This window comes from Oenanthe melanoleuca, chromosome 3, assembly GCF_029582105.1.
Source record: "Oenanthe melanoleuca isolate GR-GAL-2019-014 chromosome 3, OMel1.0, whole genome shotgun sequence".
Classification (NCBI taxonomy): Eukaryota; Metazoa; Chordata; class Aves; order Passeriformes; family Muscicapidae; genus Oenanthe; species Oenanthe melanoleuca.
The window spans coordinates 24,251,695-24,275,341 of record NC_079336.1 but is presented as its reverse complement, the minus strand read 5'-3'; the positions used below and the strand labels follow the sequence as shown (position 1 = coordinate 24,275,341).

At 35.9% G+C, this 23,647-nt stretch overlaps 1 protein-coding gene across 1 annotated transcript in view; it reads left to right on the top strand.

Moving 5' to 3' along the window:
* The window catches only part of KHDRBS2 (KH RNA binding domain containing, signal transduction associated 2), a 330,971-nt gene that overhangs the window by 155,293 nt on the left and 152,031 nt on the right, over positions 1-23,647 (top strand). The window contains exon 4 of the mRNA XM_056488316.1: positions 187-333. Within this exon, the coding sequence (XP_056344291.1) occupies positions 187-333 (147 nt within the window). The remainder of the gene's footprint in view (positions 1-186; positions 334-23,647) is intronic.

Below are 23,647 nucleotides of genomic sequence, written 5' to 3'. Positions count from 1 at the left end.
TTTATCATTCAAACACTCAAAATTGATTTTTAAATCTTTAAGTGGCTTGAATCAGACTTTTATTTCTCAAAGGATTTAAAAATCTGCTTATAGTATGTCCTTCTGTCATGTTGTCTGTGAATGGTAAATCACTGCAAACTTAGTAGATTGCCAGTTCTAAAAACCAAATCCACCCTTTCTTCACAGGAGGAAGAACTAAGGAAAAGTGGAGAAGCCAAATACGCGCACTTGAGTGACGAGCTCCATGTATTAATTGAAGTGTTTGCTCCACCTGGCGAGGCGTATTCTCGTATGAGTCATGCCTTGGAAGAAATAAAAAAATTCCTGGTTCCTGTAAGTCACTTGTAATGTTCTTCTGTGACAGGTTATGGCTTTGTTGCATTGAGTTTGTTCCTTCTTTAGACTAAGGAAAAAAACCCCTTTACCCTTTTCTGTTGAACTTTCATCTTTCATTCTTTTGTGACAGGGAAGAGATGCCAAACAGGCCATTAAGTGTCACAGCTAATGTCCTGATATGTTTTCTACATATTTTATCATATCCATTTGTCACTGTTTTTTGCTTTCCTTTCTTCTTTTCTGGAGGACCTTGTAGATTACTTTTGTTTTCTGATTGCAGACATTAGTCATTTGCATGAGACTACACTTTCAAGATTTTTGAATATTTAAGTCTGTAAAAGCATTTTAATACATGTAACAATTTACCTAAATATCTTGTTAATGAAGTTAATGAATATCCTGTGGAGCAAACAGCATGAGCAAAACATTCCTAAGTCATTTCTATTCACCTTATAACTCAGACCACGGTTTAGCAACCTTCCATCAGCTAGGAGAGTGCAGAAACTCTAAAGCTGTGAACTTTTTCAGTTTGATTTATACTAAATATACCACTTTCTGACATATTTACCTTCATGTCCATTGATTTTCCTCAAATTCTCTGAAAATTATTTTTTCCATGTTTATAAATTCATTCCATGCTATTTTCATACTTAAATTTGTCCTAGAATTAAAGCATATGCATACCAAATATTAAGTGAAGTAGTACTAGAATTATATGAGTTGTTTTGTGAGGTCTGTCCTGGGAGTTCTTAGTGCTCTAAAAATGTTCAGAACTTACATCACTTAAAAAGAATATGATGAGAGCTTGTTTCTTGAGAGCTTGTTGATTGAAAAAAGTGTCTGTTCAGGTCTCTTGATAATAATGGAAGGAATCAAAGAATGCCATTTTCTTATAAGTAATAGGAAGCCAGGATAAGAGGTGTTCAGGTGAGACATAGCAAATACTTGCATGGCAGAATTTCAATGCCTTTTTTGGTGTGGACTTCTTAATATGTGAAAAGGGGAATTAGTAACAAGTAAAGTATTGAAGTAAACTATAGGAATGTTGAATTTTTAAGAGCAAATAAACTTCTTTTTAAAGAACACAAACTAAGTAACTTAAAATTGTTAAAAATAAACATCTGGAATTTTTTTTTAAATAAAAAAGTTTTTTGGCATTAAGTGCCCAGAAATGAACTAAATTTTAAACAAGTTAAATCTGTCTTTCTGATTCTTCCTTCCTATCTCCTTATGCTTCCAGTTTGGGAGTACTGTTAATAAAATACCATTTAAAATTCCTTGAAGTATCTGTGAGGCAAGACCGTATTTTCTTTTTCATGATTTCTGACTTTACATTGAACATAAAATACAAGGGACAAACTAGGTCAATATTGTAATGCTGGCAGCATGTCAAAGAATGAAATTTTGGGTGCAAGCTGATGGTGGAGTCCGCCAAGCCACTATGCTGGAAGAAAATTTATCATTAAGTAACATGTTCCTGAAAAGTTCAGTGTGTTATAGCTTAAAATGGTAACAGGGCCAATTACAAATTTGCCAGTCTTTGTCATTTGGATAACCCTATTTCCAGTTGTTTATGACTTTCCAAAACTTCAGTTTGTTTCTGTAAGAGGTTCCTGTTTAAAGTTTCTTTCTTTTGTCCTTTTCATTTCTAAAGAGAGGTCCTGCATTTTAGCATGGTGCAATGATGATGGCACCTGGATTTTTAACATCTGTCATGTTTTATGTTCTGTTCAACCTGGGTGAGTGAGGGAGAGAGACTAGTGTGTTTTGGGAATAGTATTAAAATTGCTTGTAATATTCAGCATCCGTGCAAGCATATGCTTTGTGTGATGCATTATTTATTTATAACGATTATCTGTATCTTCCAGCACAAGTATAATAGCTACACTGGAGGAAATATGAAAACAGGTTCTTTGTTATGACATTTTGAACATGGTTGACAGTGGCAGTAGTAGACCCAGTCATAGAAGGCCACCAAATTTATCAGGTGTGATTTGCCCTTAGTGAAGCTGAATTAGCTGTCACCATTCACCTCCTCATTTTTCATGTGTCTTTGTAAAGCTTCCAGGAAGATTTGTTTCCATGATCTTTCTGACCTGAGGGTGAGGCTGAAAGAGCTGTAGTTTTCTGTGTCTTCCTTATTTCTGATTTTGAAAGTGGGGGTTACTTTTTCCCTTTTCCAGTCAGTGGGAGCTTCTGTGGACTGACATGACTTCTCAAACACAATGGGTAGTGGCTTAGCCACTTCCTCAGCCAGTTCTCTCCGAATGAGCAGATGCATCTCATGAGGTCCCATGGGCTTGTGCACCTTCATGTTCCTTAGATGTTCTTGAGTCTGATCCTCTCCTATAGTGGGCAATTCTTCATTCCCCCAGTCCCACCTTTGCCTTCCCTGACCTGGGCAGTGTGGCTGGAGCACTCGTCCATGAGGACCAAGGCAAAGAAGTCATTGATTACCTCAGCATTCTCCATGTCCTGGATAGCCAGGGTCTCCTGTTTCATTCTGGAGAGGGCACACATTTTCCCTAGTCTTCCCTTTATCACTCATATACTTTTCCTGTTGTTCTGGCCAATTTTAATTCTGCCAGGGCTTTAGCTTTCCTAACATGAGCCCTGGCTGCTTGGACAATTCCTGTGTTCCTCCCAGGCTACCTGTTCTTGCATCTACCCTCTGTTGGCTTCCTTTTTGAGTTTGTTCACCATCTCCTTGTTCATCCATATAAACCTCCTGTCATTTTCACCTGTCATCCTCTTCATTGTGTTGCTCACTCCTGAGATTTTCAGAGGTGATCTTGAACATTACCCAGCCTTTTTGTGCCCCTCTTCCCTTTCCCCACAGGGAATCATAATCACTCCAAACAAGTAACAGTTGTACTTTATGACTCGTTTGTTAGTTTCATTCCCTCTGCTTCATTTCAGATTTACAAAGCAATTATTTACTGACTGGTTGCAACATGTTTCAGGGGTTTTGCACTCAGAAATATTGCCCTAGATAATTTCCTTTTTGTTCCCTATTTGCAGCATCTCTTGAATTTGTTTTATGATGTTTTGTTGTTTATAAGACTTAATTTATTGCAGCAGTGAATATTGGGATTGCATGACAAGGATAAAACAGTAGAATGTAACAGTTTTATTTATACCAAATCAAGGATGTAATAAACTATTCAAATGAGTTTTCACATTGCTTATGAATTTTGTGAAGATTACATGAAATATTGCCCTCGGAAATTACACTGATCATTGTCAGTGAAATGGAATGTTTTTATACCTTATTCAGAAGATTTAAGGAGAATGAATTTTAAGATAAATGCCCAGAAAACATAAGAAAAGTCAATAAATGTAGAACAGGACTGAGAAATTGAGGGAAAAAATGAACATTTATTAACTGAAGCAAAGTTTTCATGAACAACTTTTGATTTAAATATGATTACTTCATTTTCACCTTCAGCCTTACTCAGTAATAGGTATCCATATTTTTACTAGTGAAGATTTTACCTCCAAGCCAGAGTTAGAAACCACTGTCTGTCCCACAAGTTAACACATTTCAAAGCTGCAGCTCTGTCTGAGGTTGGTAGGTTGGCTCCTTCCAGCAGGCATCTCAGTGCATGACTGAATCCCAGTGTCTGCAGCCCCTGGCAGCTGACACACTTCCAGAGCCAAGATGCTTCCTTTGCTGTCTGCAGCTTCAATTTGCAAATGGCTTGAGGTCTGTGTGGGTGCTGCCAGCAGAACATTGCTAACTGTTGATAAGATTTATTCTATAACTGACTTTGCTAGTTCTTTGGTAGGTTTTATGCAAAATTAAGGCTTTGTAGGGTGTCATATCCAATTACTAGCTAGATACTCTGCTCCATTTTGGGTTGATGCTTATTTAGTGTGAAAATTTGCATATAATTGAAATATGACAGATCAAAACACCCATGATTAAGTAGATAGGATTAATACAGAGTCTTGAAACACAGCTGCCTGCTCCATTATTTTTCCATCAACCTAGTAAAAGTGAAAACTGGAATGTGGTCCCCAAGTCAAGGTTTTACATTAATAATCATATTTGGAGCTGATGCTAACATATTGGAAATTCTCCAGAATTAGCTCTGTGGAAAATACAAACAATAGAGATGCCTAGGAGGAGGAGGTGTTTTGCAGATAGATTCACCTTTGTGGCCAACACAGATTTGATAAATTCCATAGGTATCTGACAGCCAAGTACTTCTGATCTTAAACTGCCAGGGATCTAGGTCTGTGGGAGGAACCTAAGGCTGATGTTAGATCTCAGTGCCTCAGAATGGGATGGAAGAGGAGACTGGGGAGCAGGGGGAGGGAAGAAGAGCCTAAAACCTTTAAGCTTTAAACTCTGCTGATTTTTAGAGGTTCATGGCTATTAAATGCAGTCAAGTTTTTCCACTATTAATGACCAATAAAATTCTACTTCACTTTTGTTAAATATGATTGTATAATTTTGATTTATATCCAAACATACAAATAAATTTTCTAAACAAGCTCCTTATTTCCATGTAGTAAGGAGCTATGCTGTCCTTAGGAGTTCTGTGCTTTCTAAGACATGTACAATCTTTTCTGATTCACATTTTTATCCCTTTAAGCAGAGCATTTTATTTGACATGGTTAGCATCCCTTGGGAGAATGAGAGAAGCAGATACTGATCATTCATTTTACGTATGAGTGCTCTGTAATAGGCAGCTATTATGTAGAGGGCAGATTGCAGCTGCAGTGACATGACCACTTTAAAAAGATTGTTTACAACTGTGTAGTCAGATGATCAGAAATTGAACCAATTACCACTTTAAAAATTGCTGTCCAATAGATTTGCATACATTATCCTAACCACTTTTATCTGCTTTAAATTGAGGCGTATTGGCACCGCTCAAGGGCTGGGAATAAACACGTGGCCTTGTAATGCAGTCCAGTTGATGGGCAATGACTGGTGATCATCTGCCTGTACAGTTTGCTGAGGCTGTTTATCAGATCAGATCAAATCAGATTCTGTTATTAGAAATCACTGTGATGAGGCAACAGGTGAAGGCAGAGTTTTATGTTGTTTTTAATTCAGGCTATGATGTCTTCCAGACTTCCTTGTAAGTGCCTAAATATCTTACTGATTGTTTAACTTCAATCCTTTTATCTCATCTTGCTCTATACCATTGATTAAAAGAATTTTCTTACCAATCATGTAAGAATATTATATGTTCTCACTGATCAAGCTAATTAAAGATGAAAAATCACTGAGGAAGAAGAGCCTTTCTGTGAAATCAAAATTTACTAATTTCACAGTTGTAGTTATTTATACCAGAACTATTTATGAAGAAATTGAGATCTGTGGGAAATTGAAAACAAACTTTCAGGCCAGTTTGTTTCAATTGAAACAATTAAAACATCTTAAAGTAGGGTTTAGTTTCTTGAAGATCTTTTTCCATCTAATATTGCAAAAGGAATTCTTTTATCTCAAACATACATTTACACTATGTGTAGGATCTCCTATATATATGGACCAAAGTTACAGATAATCTGTGGTCACACAGCACACAGTAATAATTCTGTCCTTTTTAGGTATATGACTTTTGTTTTGCACATTTTTTATTAGCCATCTGAATTTCCTCTGTGCTACAGTATAATATGAAATCTCTATTTACATACCATTTCATACTCCATGGTTTTGTAATCTTATGTTTGTTTCTAAATAAGCTATAGTGTGGGTGGGGAGATGCCAGTCTTCTTTTCCTCTTTGAAAGAACATCAAGAGGCAAAATATTTCCCTAAATATGACATTGAGCAGCAGCACAGCTGCATCTCTAAAATTCATGTTTTATGCCTGTCAAAGTAAATAATTTACACTTGCACATTCTGCAAAAATACTTGCAGTAATAAATAATTAGTACAGTAATTATTTTAAAACTGTGCTAAGGAAAAATTTTAGCAGCTGTTTTCACTGTGTTAGGTTCTGTTTTTCCCAGTGTGCAACATCTCTGGCAATTTCACACACAAGGATAATCAAGGAAATAAAAGTCAGAGATTCTGTCAAGTCCTAAAATGTCATCACACCTTAGCTCTTCACTGCTTTTTTCCTAAATGCTGCTTAACAAATCAAATTATTATGAATGCATTCAAACGTCAGTGTACTCAGGAGTCATCACAACTTGTAGACTGTGGTTCTTGACTTATCATAGATGCTTAAGTTTTTCCTAATAACAAATACTGGCTGATTGAGCAGCACTTGTGTTGTTTAAACTACTTATTTTAAGGTTGATGAAAATAATCCTAAATCTTCCCCTCAAAGTGAACATTTAGGGGTGGAGATGTACACTAAAAATGTTTCAATTTTTCAGTTGAAAATTAAACTCCATTATTTTTCATCTGACTGAATTTTGTTTATTTAGTTATTGATATACAGTATAGACTCCTGGTTCTTTCTGCTGTAAAGCTATAAAATGGATAGCAATACAAAGAGCACATAATTCCTCAAATGCCTTCATATTTGTGTCATGAAGAGTGGGTCATGTGTTGACGTGCCAGACTAACAATTTCTTTTTCCTAGGTGAGCACCCAGCTGCTTCAAGGCAATATAAATACTTCGCCACATCTTGTGTGGTTTAAGGGCTGATACTCCCACTACAAGTGGATTAAGACCTCTTTAGATATTCCAAGATTTACTCAGTCTGTGAAAGCAATTCCTTGGTGATCTCTTTCTGACACTCTAAGGAATCAATAGAAGAAGCACAGCCTTACTGTCAAAGCCAGCCTTTTCAGATCAACCAGAAACATGAACCTGAGCAGGGATTTCACACTGACCATTAAGCTGAGCCTGCTATTTAGATGTGGCTGTAGTTTAAAGAAATATTTAAAACTTGCTTGGTGAGTCTATATTCATCAGCAATTTTAGGCTCGTCTTGCTGCTTCCTTTTCCTAGGGCAGGTTTTTCACCAGTAGCAGATCAGAAGAAATTATTTCTGTGCAGGTGATAAAATTCATATAGAAAAATTTGAATCCCACAGAATTGCTTTTGGTTTCCCTAATTGCTGGTCTGTAACATGTAGCATGAAGTCTGCTGTTCTTTCCCACATTAGACTGACCACCTTAGCAAGAATACCAGACCCTCCTGCACATGTGGCATTTCATTTAAAGCTCTGTGGATGGGTACAAATTTGGTCAACCTACTCAACAATAAAAGTTGTTTGTTTGACCCAGTGAAGAGTCTGCAGCTTTATGGTTTGAAAATTCCTTATGGTTCTTGTATAAAGGAAGGCATGGAAAGTATATTTAAAATAATTGGTTTTCATGAAAGGAATTATTTTGTAATCACAATAAAAAAAATTGTGCAAAATGTTAAGCGATCCCATAACATATATTAGTATCTTTTTTTTTCCCCATATGAGAAAAGAAAGGACAATATCTGGTAAAAAAGAATAAGACTGAAAGCAAGGAGATAAGAGTTACTTATTTTGACTCTTTCCAGGAATTGGTTATTGGCTTAGCCAGGTTATTTTAACTTTCAGGTTACTTATTTCTATGTTTCAGGTATATCAGCAAAGTGACAATGGAATTTTTAAGGTTTAATTCATTTGTGAACGTACACTTAAATAAATAAAACTTTTTGTGCTGTCATTTGTTTTGAAAACCATACTGCAGATCTCACAGTGTGTTTGGGGTTGTTTTTGATTTTCTTTATTTATTTTTAAAAACAAAAGAAGAAAAAAGTTTTGGTGGTATTAGTAAGCATTATATTTTTAATGTAGCAAAAGTAAGTGTAGTCAATTCTGAGGATGCTGAGTTATGAAACCATGAAAGAATAAGTAAAAATGCAGAGTAATCTTATCTCAGTTGTGTTCTTTCAGCTTCCAGCAGTCAAAAATGGACTCTTTTCAAGGTTACATACAAGACCATCTTATTTATACCCCGTGGTAGCTTTTACTTCTCCTCCCTGAGTTCATCAAAGGCTTTTTGTTGAGCCTTAGTTAAGCTTTAGGCCTCACAAAAACCTAAGATTGCAATGAGTTTGACAGTTCCATTATGCACTGAGTGTAAAAACAGAAATAAAACCATAAATTCCACTTTCTCTTGTTTATTTTAAAGTAGTTTCTTAAGAGTTAGTAAATGCCCTTATCTTCATGCATTGTTAAAAGCAGAGGATAATTTCACACCTGTGCTTACTCTTATGTTGTTCTGGATTTGTTTCTTTTCTAGCCCCCAACTTTGTGGGACAGAAGCAGAGGTAGCTCTGGTTTTCCATGACACACTTCTATCTATCTTTCTCTCTCTTCCTTAGCTTACCTCTTTCATTTTTCTGTTGGCTGGGATGGCCAGGATGGCACAGAGTAGCAATTCTTGGTAGTCAAGAACAAGTCCAGTAATGGAATGGATCTTCTGTTGTTTTATGGTTCAGTGTCAAGGTTTTTTCTAGTGCTATTTACCATTCTTCCTACTTGCACTGATTTGGTGTTTTTTTAATGGCATTTGTAAAATTCCAGGACATCTTTCTTGAATGGCAATAACTAATTAAGAGCTATTTACTTTCAGTATTCTGATGCTTATCAATACTTCAGTTTAATTATTTTCATAGCATTACTTTGCATTTATCATCACTCAATTTTTTTCTGCTGGTTTTATTTATAGTAATAGAATATAATGAGATCTTTCAGCAATTCTCCACAATAACCTTTAGATTTTATTGCTTTGGATAATTTAATTGAAATACTATCACTTCACTGTTCAAAAATTTTAATAACATTTATAAATACGATGAGAAGACCATATTTTTTAATCACTCGATAAATTCTTCCTCTCAGAAAACAGAAAGTTATAATTACAGTCCAACTATTTTTAATATTCTTTCTCCTGTAGCCAAGAGAGAACTACTAATCAACAAGGTGCTGTATTTTAGCATTTGACAATTTTTGATCTGGCTGGTAAGAATTTTGATCTCCATGGATGGAGATGTTTGAAAATAGATATCTCATTTGCTGTGTTCCAAGCCATATGGCATAAACTTATTTAGAAATAATCTACATGAAAGATAAAAATATATTCACCTACAGAATGGACTTCTCCAAGACAGTTAGAGTTGCCTGTATACATTCAGTATGTTCAAACATGAGGACTTAGTAAGTAAAGGATATACATTTGTATATATTCCTGATGTTTTGAAAGGTTTTAAGTCTCCTTATGGCAAGGAATAATATGACAAAACTTCATTTGCATGAAATTTTTAAAAGAAACAATAAATTTAAATATCAAGTTGAAAAGGAATAATTGGTGGTTGACTATGAAAACAGCTTTTGACATTAAAAAACCTCCAACTTTAGTTTAATGTGTTTTTGGCTCACCTGAGCAATGAAGGCATGGCAAAAACTTAGGAACAATGACTGTGTAAAAATCAGAAAAGAGGCAAAACACAGATTTAATGGCAATCAAGTTTATAAAATACAAATTCCATATTTAAATGAATAGTTATAAAGGAAATACTTGCCAGCAATGCAGTGACAATACAAATGAGTTCATAGTAGAAATCAAAGGAATCCTAAAAATATACAGACAGACTTTAATCCCTGGAGATGGTAGCATTATCAGTCATTAGTGATGCAGGATGTTTAGGCAGGATATTTACATAAATATTTGTTGTATAGCTGGAAAAATAAAGTGTAGTATACTTTACCAAAATGATGCAACACTTTGCAGTTGCTAGTATAATAGTGTTAATTTTAGGAAAAAAATCAGGAATGTATAGAAGAGTCATAGTGCACTGGTCTAAGAGCAGCAGTGCTGCTTTCTAATGTCTGATTTCTCATGATTTGTGTTTCATGCTTGGATTTTGGTTGCTCAGGTAGGGGGAGTGTTCTCAGTCTGAAGCTTTTATGTGTACCAGAGAGTCACCATTTGGTTCTTTGGGGGGGCTTCTTTGGCTCACCTTATGTGGGCATTTGTTCTTCAATAAGGGCATGTACAATATCTTCTCACAGTGTGGATGAGCACTTCCATGAAATTGGGAAGGATTGATTGTTTTAGGACTATAGGTCATCTGTCAGATACAGCTGGAGTGGACCAGTGAGTCAAAGTTTATTGTGTTGGAATGACAAGCAATGGAATAAAAGCAGTGGAATAAAAATGTGGCCAGTGAAAGAAAAACTTGCAGTATCAGCATGACTGTGTAGTGGTGGTGCCAAGACCAGCCTTGCAGGAGTCCTTCACTGAATTGCTGGGAAAGTTTGCAGCCTACTAAAAAACAGAGAAAAATAATCTAACCAATACTTTGGTATTCTTATGTCATTATGGAAAATGAGTCAGCAAATCCCAGTTGCTGATGTTTGTTGATAAAATTGTGTCAATGACATTGTGTAATTCCATTAAACATGTCCATGTGTAAGATGTGACAGGGCTCAAACCTTCTTAATAAGAACATTTCTCTAAATGTAAGTGTCTGTAGCAATTTTCTTAGGGAGTTGATGTGTGAAACGTCTTTGTCTATCAAACCTGCTTTGTGTATGAAATTTTGGAGATGCAGATTTGCATGTTGATAGTAGATTATTTTATTGCAACACAGCTGGTTCTTTTGGGTGAGACCTACACAGGTGGTGCGATACTTAGACCCTGTAGCAAAGTCTGTAGCCATTTAGCAGATGAAGTGACTTCTGTGTGAGAATGGTGTCTCAAAGTATGTTCCCAGCCATCAGCCTGCTTATACCAGCATACAAAAAATGCTGATAATTAGAAGGCATTTTGTAACCTGCCCGCCTTCTAAGTTTACACACTTCACTTTGGAAACATCAAGGTGAGAGACAAAACCTTCAAATTAACTGTGTGAAACTGGAAAAGGCTTTTAATAGGAGAGGAGGCATTCCAGAGCTGCCCTTACATCATTGACTGCAAAAGGAAACTGTTTGTGACTCGGATTAAAACAGAAGGAAATTCTCATAGATACATGAGGCTTTTTTTTAAAATAAATATACAAAGTATAATTTTTCTGAAGAGTCATATGATGACTCTAGAGATTAGTGATCAAGTTTGTTCAGAGCTGACTGAAGATTATTATGCAGAAAGAGGCAGTCCCAAGGCTGTAAATGGGACACAGCTGGGAATGATGGCACAGGATATCACCAGCTAGTAGAGACAGGAACTCATTCAGAGGGGAAGGCTGAGGATAGGTGCAGGAGTCAAAAGCATGCCTAAGAAGAAATAACTCATATTGCATATTTAAATCACTTGAGTACAATTACTACCTACCTCCTCGCTTGCATTTTCTCCCAGCTGTTTGAAAACTCTTTGATGCATGCAGTTTCTTTTTTCCCTTCTTAGTTACTGAACACAGAAAGACATTTGAGCTCTCTCCTTTTGACATGCTAGAACAAGGATTGTGTCTGTTGGGTACCAACTCAACTGCTGCGTTGTTTCCACGTTGGCGTAATTGTAAATGACCCAGTGAGTAAGAACTCAGTTACAGCACCGTTGAAAAATCAGAGGTTTTAGAGCCAGATTGGAGGAAGTGAGAAATTCTTGAAAGCAGAGAAGCTCAGCAGGATCTGTGGCTATTTCTGAATGAGATACAAATGTTTCTGTTTGTAATGAATACTTACCATGGAATTAAGCCTGAGGAGATCTGTATAAGAAGTAACTAAAAACAATGGAAAAGTCCTTGTTTTTCAGAATTTTCCTTTGATTATTGATTTTTTCTATAAACTCTGTTAAAATGCACAAATAAGACACTGAACAGTAGTTAAACCTGGGCTCTAAGATTCTGATTAGACACGATGAATAGACATATACTGTCCAAGAGCTGTCAGTGGAACACCTGTCAGAAAAACATAGGCAAAAGCTGATGTGTTTTTCCAAACAATATAGGCTTCAAAAAGTCATGGAGAACTTCACAGAGGGTAAAAAAAAAGTCACTTTTAGAGTAAGATTTTATAGCTGTTTGTTATTTTCGTTATTTGCTTTACATCGTTACTACTTTTGAGGAAGTGAACAGATAATGCCTTGTTCTAAGGACATATTCCTGAATTGCTTTAATCTAGTCATGAGTCCCTAGCCTGTAGGATTTCCTTAGGTGCCAAACACATTGGCCACTGAGTTAAAATAGACAGAGAAAAGCAACCAAGAGCTATAAAATAACTGTAGTTAAAGTGGATTTGGGAAACCAGAGCTATTATCTCAATAAAGCTAAGAAAATTCCCTCAATGTCAAGAAAGGGAATTGCATGTGTAACATCATGGTAAATCACAGGATGAACAACTGTTGCCTCTTCCCAGTCATTACCCTTAAACTGATCAGTTAAAAACCAGTGAAAGAAACCAATGCTAAATTAAACAAAGATTTTGCTCTGATTTGGATAGAGATTTCTTTTCTGCCTATAAACACATCAGAAAAATAGATTGTGCCTTTGGTATTGGCTGGTCTACACTTGTATTTTGCTTTGAAAAGACTTAATAGATTTATGTGTGTCTGTAAAATGAGCTGCACCCAGAGTAGGAGTTTGCATACCAGACTGAAGGCAGGTGCAGTTAAAGACAGAGGTGATACAAAGGTCTGAAAAAGTATTTGTGCTGGGAATGGGAATCCTGACAGTCTGCTTAACTACCACATATTGTGTGGTACAGTGAGTGATTCATGTCATACAACAGGATGAGTCCCTGATACACCATTGCATATCTGCACAAGAATGTGGTTTTTCCATCTCCATCTGTCTCCCAAACAGTGTGAATATGTTTCAGTATGTTTAAAGAGATCTTTAATTTAGTTAATCATTCTTCACTCAGAGCTCAACTTTTTGCATGGTCAGAAATCATACTTTCTGCTAGATTGCAAAAGCCTGTTTTGTTTTGCAGTGCAATCATATATTGCAATATCACTTAAAAATTATTTCTTTTGTGTCACATTTCAGACTAATAGCTGAGTCATATCCTTAGTATTAAAACCGGAAACTAACAAAATCTGAATGTATCTCATTTTCTGCCAGACCCTGGTCTGTTTTTATTTTAATTACTGCATCCAGCCATAATTGAAGGCTATTTATATGGTATATCAATTAAATCTCAACTTTGATTTCAGCTCTTTAATCAGTTCTGAGCTACAAGTGATTTTATGTAGTTTAAGGCCATCAGGAACAGAAAATCTACGTTGATTGTGTGTATATTATGATATATTATTATCGTGTGTTTTTTGACTTCCATATAATGATACATATTTCTGTACTTTCTAGGAAGTATAATGCTGTAATACAGTGTGGTCTATTATTCTATAATGTTGGCCTGTTAGATTTCTTCCAGCTACCCTTACACTGAGACCACCAGTTTAAGTTGTGCATCCTGCTCTTAGGTTATCTATCTGCTCTGCACAATTGCTCTGATACTGATACACAACAGAAGAGGAAAACTACCTGAATGAGCAGCTGAGGACTTTTATGTATGAAAAAAATCAATATTTCCAACCAGTCTGATTACAGACTTGAGAATCAGGAAGGGAAGAAAATCCCATTTTTTTACTAAACCTGGCAGTTTTCATGCTGTGTACAGGGATAAAGCATTATGTAATGCACCTGAAAGGTTTTTCTCTACTGGCATAAGCTGACTGGTGTACTGTCTCTAAGGATAGCAGGTTTCTTGTGGCTCACAAGTATTTCCAGAGGACATAGTTGCAAGGCTGGGAAGGAATGCATCTACCCAGTATTGTATTGAGGTCAGAAAAGCTTCTTGACCCTTCTAAGCAACTTACACACATCTTTATGTATGCATGGAGCATGGTGGCATAGTCTAGACAGTTCTGTATCCACAGAACTTGCAAAGAGAAAATCAAGAGAGAGCTTGTTAATTCAAAGATTCTGGAAATAGAAGTTTGACTATTTCGTTTGAATCACAGCCCACACAGTCAGTAGTTTTTCTCCTATAAACTGTACTAAATGAATGTTTCAGAAGGATATCAAATCCCACTTCAAGAGCTACAGATGATCAGAAGTTCATCATTTGCCTTCTTAGCTTTAGTTCTCCTCACTGGTAGGAAACTGTCTGTTTTCCAAGCTGGTGTTTTTTGCTCCTGTATTCAGGATCTAGTCAGTAGTTCTGTGTCTTTCCCACATTGAAAGTATCTTCTCCTCTTTCCAGCTAGTGGTTCTCCCTTTGGGGAGTCTCCAGAGAGAATCAAAGAAATTAGATGTTTCCTTAAACATGTTGTTTGGTAAACAGAATATTGTTATTAAGCCTCATTTCACAAGACCTTTTTTTCCTTTTCCTATTTGACTGCCCTGTCAGCTCTTGAATCCTGACCCTTTTGTCAGAAGGACCACATAGGTTTGTGACAATAATTTAGCCCTCACATTTTTACCACCAGTAAAAAGCAGTACCAAAAAAAAAAAAAAAAAAAAAAAAGATATTTGATGTAATTGTTCAAATAGTTAGTAAGAATATTTAATATTGTTGAGCCAGAAAGTGATTTCTGAGGTCATTGCTCTGCAATTTTATATCCCTAAAAAAACCCAACCAACCAAACAAAAGAAACATGTACCACAATACCAGTTTGCAAATCATTCAGTATAATCTCAGGTGATTTATTGTAGGGTTTAAATCTAGCCATTAACTGATAAATTAATGTTCAGATGAGATGCCTGATTTGGAAATGATAAAATACTGTGTAAATTGTCTCATGTCCCATTCTAGTAGAGAGGTAAATCTTCCTGTCTACAAAAACCTCAATTTTCAGTGCAAATACATAACAAGAACACAAGTTAAATGTCTGTCTCATCATTTTCTGTAACAATTTTTACAATTTCATCTATAAACATACCTCTGGCCTATTTTTTTTGAATGGGATAGAGAAGAATTGAAGGGAGTAATCATGTTGTATTACCAAGTACTGATCACTCTCATTTCACTGATGTGTTTTGCTTTCATAATCAGTCACCCACATTAGGGGAAAATATTCGTATGTCCTTTTTACTATCATTTTTACATTGTTTCTGTTCTGAAAGATGCATTTAACCTAAATATCCTATTGCCTACTGCCACTTTTTGAATGTCTTTGGCATTTGGGTTATGAGGGTAGCCTGTAGGACGTTCTTCAACAGCAATTTCAACCTGGCCTCATTTAGCAGCAGTATAGTTTTTTTGCAGTTACATGCTATGATATCTAGCAGATATCCCAAGAGAAAGTCAGTTCCATTATACATATTTTTCTTCCTATGCAGTGTGTGGGAAGTAAATTAAGCTGAAGAAGAAGACAAATAACTAAATGACATTTTTACCGAGGATCATACCAAAATTTTTGTTGCAGTTGGTTAGATGCAGAGTTCCACTGGGTAAAAATTCCTCCAGTAAGTGTTAACATAGTGAGACCATGGGATCATGTGGCAGGGAAATACAAGACTTCCTTTTGTTTGTGTTGGATCTTTGCCATGAGCTGTGCATACCAGGAAAAGGTTTTTTGTGTATGAATAAGAAGTAAAGGTGTGTGTCCATGAGCAGGTGTCATAGCACTCATAAACAGCCCAGAAGTGAAGGCTCTTTTACAATAATTTTATCATGCTTTGAAGAACTCTAGCCATGCTCAGAGGAGCAGTCAACATTATAAAGAACAGATCTGCAGATGCCCTGCCAGGCTTTAGATATCTTAGGGCTGAGAAATTTTAGTGGAGTTATTGAATATTTTAATTACTTGTTGAATTAAAACCAGAGAAGTAATTTATTTTCTTCAAGGTTAAGTTAGAAAAGATGGAGCTCGATATTTGAGCTGCTGGGTTAATGGTTGGACTCGATGATCTTAGAGGTCTTTTCCTACCTAAATGATTCATTGGCTTGATATTGCCACTAAGCATGTATTTTAATAAAAATCACTCATTTTTCTTGCTACTTTAATAGGCTTTGCTTAGGTATATTCTCCCTTTGTAAAATTGCTAGTTGAATTTAAATATTGTAAGGCCATAAATATAAATTACTGAACAACTGAACAGCCTCTTTTCCAGTTAGAAAGCTTGATTTGGAGATTATATCCTCAGGAAATATCTGAGAGTGCTGCTAATGACATTGCATTTTCATGAAGTTTGTGTCCCTGGGGTTCAGAAAAGATTTCTATTTCCTCCCTCCCTGCAATGAAATCAGATATTTTTATAGGAAAGCAAATGTAAATCTGTTCCCCCAAACTCCATCATAGTATATATGGAATCCCTTTTTTAAAAATACTTAGATCTTGAACTGGCAGAGCCAGACAGTGTACTAATACACTGACTCAAATTGCAGGACTGCACACAGAGATGTAGAAAACATGTTTTAGATCATGACTGGTCAGTGCAGAATTGTCCAAATTAAATGAGTATTGTGAAAATAACACCTCCCTTCATGTACAGGGATGTGTACAGATGTCAGTATTGTAAGATTTTGTATCAGCACTGGGTTATTAGTGAATCAAATTAAAGTTTATCTGTTTAACTAGAGTCTAACTGATTAAATATTGAACATTTACTCTGTATAATTTCATTACTTTCTTCATTGTGATACATGAACATTGCAGTGCATCAGATATTTTGTGATTTTCTTTAGTGTTTTTTTTCTCTGAATTCCCACTGTTAGTTCCTAAGCTCCAGGAAAAGCTGGAATTCGTACTGATGCTTATCTAAATTGCCATCTTTTTTTATTACTTTAAATTAAGCATTTCGCTCTGATACAGTCAGGGAAAAATGATAAATTTATTTTTCACCTATTTCCTTAAATAAATTAAGCTAATACAGCTGTAACATCTATGTGTCAGAAACTTTGAAATAAAAAAACATTCAGTTGAAGGAGTACAGATTGTAAAGATGTCTTAAAGCTACATGAGAACTCATTTCTTGGTGTAGGGAGCCTCAAAATATTATTTTCCTCAAGGGAAAGCAAAACTTTAACTTATGGAGATGAACATTCAATTTCGTGCATTTTCACTGTTCCAAAAACCACTGTGTAGTGGTAATAAATCCATTCTGCTGCCTTATGATCCAAATAGTCAAGGCACTTGAGTTGGGCTTGCAGTACAGAAGAGTGCTGGGTAGGGCAGGGGCTGGTGGCTGGGGAGGATCCCAAACACAGCAGAGAGAATACCCTGAGAAAGGGTACTGAACAGGAAACTGGGACCGAGGGTGTGGGGCTGTGCCCTTGGCCCTTTTATGGCAGAGAAACTTCAACAGTAAAGTATTTCAGCACCAAGGAAAAAATTTAGGTCTTTCATTTTCTTTCTCGTAGTTGAAACAGATTTTGGGAAAATTTAGCACTTCCAATTTCCTTAAAAGTTCAACGATGATGACCTCTTGAATAGAGTGAACTTTTGAGTGATGCTTAATGTGTACACAGGGGCATTCAAACCATTTTGGTTTACTGATTTTAGATGGGTACAGGTCTTTTGAGGAAAGAAAGGCTGTTATTAGCCTCTGAGCCTCACAGACCACTTAACTGCCTGCAGGCATACCAATTAAGTGGAATTATCATCCCAATTAACCATTGTCCCTTGCCAGTCAAAACTCATTTGGTTTAATTCAGCTTCCTAGGAAAAGTCCTAATTAACCAGATTTCCTAATTATCTGTGTCCTGATTAAGTGAAGTGTACTAGTGCAGCCTTCATTAATAAATGATCATTTTCATTTTGTTACTTACATAATTTTCAAAAAAATATGGTTTATGGGTTGCATTCTCAGGTAGTGAATGTCCGGATCTGGGTTTTTGTACAAGTAGGTGCTGACTTAAAAGTCAGTTGAGCTGCTGAAATAAGTAATTTTGTGCAGGACTTGACAAGAAAATGTTATTTATAAAGAAAGGCAACAAAGGTGTTTGTCGTGTTTTGGGCTGCAGATTTCATTGAGGTGTGATGCAGCCACGAGTTAGTACTTTAACTGGTGAAATCTGCCGTTGCATCTTGATCTCAAAAGATCTTTGAAAAGTCTCATGAGCTGAGATGAGGAGCCAGATTTTTTCATCTGTTTGGATACAGAGTTGTGCACAGAATGTATCTGAAAAAGTGGTCTCTGCCACACAAAACACATTCAGATTATATTCAGTACTTAGTTACTTTGCTGTTGGCTTCAAGGTAAAATTTAGTTTGTTGACAGACAACTTCTCTTGTGTCTGTGCTCCTGGGTCTGTGACCTGCTAATAAACATGAAACTGACTTGCCTCCAAGTCCTGCGTGACCCTGATACTTCACATCACATAAATTAAACAAGATGAAAGGAGTTGTTGGGAGGTGGGAGAGCACTTGAAGTTAAAAGCCTAAGATAGCTCATTCGTTTTATTAATTATACTGTGAGTAGATTTGCCTTTGTAATATTATGTAGCTGAATCTACTAATTAATAAGGTTATAATGGTTTCCATCCAAGAATCTCAAATCTTGACTACACAGTGACATTTAGGAAAGGGATAGAAGTGAATCAATTACAGGTAGAGAGCCAAGTTTTTCTGTAGATGTGTTCTAAATCAGGAATAATGTACCTGAATACAATTCTGCACCTAGATGTTTTCTGTGCCTTGCAACATCTTAAATGAATTGTTTGATGTCCATCACACTTCCTTGTCAGAAAATGTTGAGACCCTTTCTGAAGCCTTGTACAACTTGTTACCCTCACTTACTTACTCAACACAGTCTTCAAATCAAGTAAACTTGGTTTTCAGCTCTGAACAGGATATTGCAGGAATTCATCTCTTGCTCTCTGATTTGGTAGAGGTATGATCTAAATGTGCCAGCATGTGATAAATATGCACAGACAGAGTTTTCTGTGATACAGAGGTTTTCCTAGTGCCTGTTCATAATCACATATGTCATCCATATATTGTTCACAACAACCAGGTTTCCAAAATAGTCTAAGGACAAAGCACCCTCAGCTTTCCTTCCCAGATGTGTGTGATGGGTACCAGGAAGCCTTGCCTGGCAGAAGGAGCTCTCACAGATGTCTGAGCCACCTCTACTTCTTTCAGCAACTCTCATCATTCACTTTTTGAATTAACCTTTTTTAGCATCTTATTTTATGGCAATCTGTCCATCACCAAGCTGAGAGGAGTCAGTATAAAGAGCCCAATATACAAGGAATAGTCCCCACACTGACACAGAAAAAGCTAATCAATTCTAAAATATTAAAAACATCGCATACAACAAAGGGACATTATTGTGCAAAACTGATAACCAAAACGACCAAGAGGTACGCAGACTCACGGAAAAAAGAAAAGAGAAGCCTTTTCAATCTTTTCTGAATGGCTTAGGAATCTCTATTTATGTTTAAATCAGATAAAAGCTGTAGTGGAAGTGGAAAGAAAATGTCAGTAGCTTGATTACTTTCACAGTTTTTACTGTGAGAGATATTAAAAACATCAAGAGTAGATAGTATCATAAGAGGTTTCTGGTAACTTACAATATTCTCAAGCCAGCTGGGAATAAAAAAAACTTGAAAATGTTTCCCAAGTGAAAAAATTTTCTGTCACAATGAAGTTTTCATTTTCTGTCTTTTATGCTGTGACTTTTCTGTCAGATGTGCTTGGGATGTATTGAGTGAAGCAATATTAAAAAAAAATAATAATTCTCTAGAGTAGTCCTTCAGTACTGTCACATAGTTTGAAAAAAGCTGAATGACACTCTTGTCACTCTCGTCAAGCTGAGATATTTTCATTCATGTTTATTCTTGAGGTTTCTAGTTCTCAAGATTTGTTTAAGTTTTTCAGTTCTCAGCCCCTTGATAATGTACAAAATCCAAATTGGAAATCAGCATACATTCGTCAAGGATTATGGATTTGATATGTATCATCCTCAGAAGTGAGAGATCATACTTACCTTTGTATATTTTGAAGATAAATGAAGTAAAATAGGTTTTACTTAATTTTCTGTTAACTGAATGTGGTATATAGTTAAATTGATAACAATACTTGAAAGTGTAAATACCAAAAGACAAAATTGCAAGGCCAGAATTTCAGGAATTAAGCTGGCAAGGATTAGCCAGGTATCCATGTCCTTTTGGATGTAGTTTCTGCAAGTAAATTGTGCAAGGCAATTTACAATGGAAATGTTTCTTTTAACTGCAAACACATAATTTATCACTAAAAAAACCCCAATGCCAAATTTCACTTGTTAATTGCTTTTTGTATTCAAGGCCAATGCAAATTCTACTTTTGTTCGAATGGAAAAGTGTAAAAATATGGTATTTCACAACCTTTTCTTTCTTCTCACTGCTGCATAAGCTAGCAGTTACCACATATCAGTGTTCCTGGTAATTGAGCTCATTGCAAAAAAGTCAAGGGAAGTAGTAGAAAAGCCTTTGAAGGATAAAGCATAATGCTTGAAGCAGGAACTACTGAAGACGTGATAGGGAATTCCAGAAGTCAAGAAGAAAAGCCTTGTAGAAAGCTGGAGTTTTTCCTGACTTTAATTGCTCTGAATTTTTTTCTTTGAGTAGTACCATCAATAGGAAAACACTTGGCATTGCAAACATGCCAATTATAACTTTGTGAGATTTAATGATGGAAGCATAATACAGGTAATCTCTATCCCCAGGCCAGTGCTGACTGTTCTTTTGAAAATAACCTGTGTGCCTTGTAAAAGAACTATAAAAATAGTATATGGGAAAAGCAAAATTACAGATATTAAATTTATTGAATTTTTTTTTTGTCTGTAGCCAGTGAAAATGCTGTTACATTGAAGTAGCAAAAGAAATGCAAGTTAAAAATAATTGCTATTCTCAGTTACAAGCAGTACTGTTTTGAATTTTTGTCAGCATCCTGAAGAAATAAGTCAGTCCAGATTTCAGCTGAGAGTTATTAATGACAGCTCCATATTTTAGCTTGGTTATTTTTAGTTGGTTATGACCTTATCCCATTTTTAATCCACAGATAGTATGTACCTCCATGTGTTTCTGTGAAGAAAAGTTCCAGAAATCCCCTACCTGTTGAGTAGAATATTTTCTTTCACCTGTTCAGCCTCACTCTTGCTAGCTTAATGGACTGCTGTCTGCATCTTGGGTTGGGGGTGTGGGAAGTGGTGGAGTTAGGTTTGTTGTATTACAGTTCCATATTCAGGATGTTCATGGTCAAATTATTTCATTATTTTTGTAAACCTCAGTCTTATCCTTTTCAATATTTATTGTGTACTTTTCTAAATATGTATTAATATTTGTTTTAGCAATTTTAGATTAATGAGAAATTCTTAAGTCTAGCATTTAAGACTACAGCAGAACATATGGAAGTAATCCTAAACTTTCTATTTACAATGTTGTCACAACACTTGACAGCTGTGAAATCCCTTGGGGAGTGCTGAGTCAAGTAACTGTGAGGATGAACTGTAGGGATATGCAGTTCTCTCTTGTCAGTGAGTAACTTCACTCTATTCTCTGGCAATTCTTAAATACATTTTAATTCATTAAGCATATTCATAGTTATTAAACTACTTAGACAAAATTAAAGGAAATCTAACTTTTTTTATTTTCTTGTTTTAGAATGACAGATACTAACTTGTATTCTGTAGCTATGCCACACTGAAAGAGCTTCACCCCCAGTTGGTTGTAGAGAGCTGTGAGAGTTGTATAGCAGTCTGGAAATGCAGATAGGTATTTCATTATTCTACTTGCTGTATTTCAAGCTTAGAAAAACTGAAAATATTCCCCAAATGAAAGGAAAGGTGATGAAGCCAGGAATTTTGATAGTCTCACCCTTCCACTCTGGCCTCATTACTGAATTTAAATATATAAAAAATGATGAAAGCATAAACCAAAGTACAGGAATTCTTTGTCGAGGAATTTCAATAAATTCTAATTTATAAGGATAAGAATTAGCTTTTAGCTAAGGTTGTTAAGCATGAAATCCTGAGGTTAAAACTTATATTGAGAGAGTAGTCCTCAGCTTAGGGGATACTAAATTCTTAACTGCAGGTTGGATTAGCACAACTGATAGAGCAGGATGTGCCTTCACTCCTCCAGAATGTTCTACTCACCTCCTAGTATATGGATAGATAATTCATGTACATATCTAGAAAAATGGTTCTGAATTCCATCAGCCAAGCTGATCTCAGACTCCCAGGGCCAAAGCTCCAGCAGAGAAGCTGTGGCTTCAGTTCTGGTATTTCCTCTTTTGTAATTTGCTCTTCTTGCAGTTTGAAAACAGCAACACCAACTGGTACATTTTATGAGACACCTGATGCTGTAAGTGTGTGCTGGGCATGAGTTATATATAATGCAGAGCCTCTCACAGCACTGCAGTGGACCTAGAGTTGAGAAATTGAGCAGAAGAGCTTGTACCATTTAAGCCTCCATAGATTGTGAATTATTGCCAAAATAAGAACTTGTGCTCAAGAAAACTTTGGGAAAAAAAAGAAGAAAAGGAAACTTGCAATATTTTTTTGCTTTCAAGATCAGATAAACAAAAAAGGTCAGGATTGTAGTTACAATTTTAGAGCTAACTCTGCCTTCCTCTCATTTTTGGTGTCTGTGGCTTTCAGTGTTTTAGAAAAATGAAAGAAAAAGGGCAGATTTGATCTTGTGTGTACAAAAGTCTTGTTTTATCATCTACACTTTACAAATAGAAAGCAGACATTGTAATATTCATGTGTGGGTAACAAATCTACTGTTAAATTTTCCAGTATTGAAAAGAAACTGTTTTGATCAGTATTTTAATTTCACTTGGGCAGGATTGGATTGAGAGCTCAGCAGATGGTTGTCATAAACACCATACCTCATTTTGGAAGTAGCATTCAAATCTATCCAGCTTGGCACTAGCTACACAGACTAATTTTCCTGCATTTTTGTGCCAAAAGAAATAAGGCATGGAGAATATTTTTTCTAATTATTTTCAGATTTTATTAACCAATATCAGACCTGCTTGCCCTGCGGTTGCGTTATCCATAAATCTCTTATGGTTTACAGTTCTATCAGAAAAACTACAGTCAGTTATCAAACAGCAGTGATCTAAATGACTAATTGTTAGCATTATTGGGTAACTTAATTAGAATAATCTGTACATTTTCTTTGTACTGCTATTGGCCAGAGGTGAGTATGAGTGAAATATTGTGCCTAAAGTATAAGCTTTTTGGGAAGAGAGAAATTCAGAAGACATACTCATAAGAACAAAGTTGTCATTCTTAAAATTATTTAAATGAAACTTACTCTTAGTTTTGTAGCACTTTTTATTTTTTTTAATGAGGAAACAGTTCCTCACTGTATAGTTGTGTGAAGAGAAGGAAAGTTGTATTGTCCACAGCAGCTCTTCCCCACCCTTTGTCTATCTCATCCCTTACCTTAGTCTGTACGGTATTTGGGCTGGTAAGGCTGAGCCTCAGCTGGACAGGGAAGAGAAAATACAACGAAAGGTTCCTGGGTTGGGATAATGA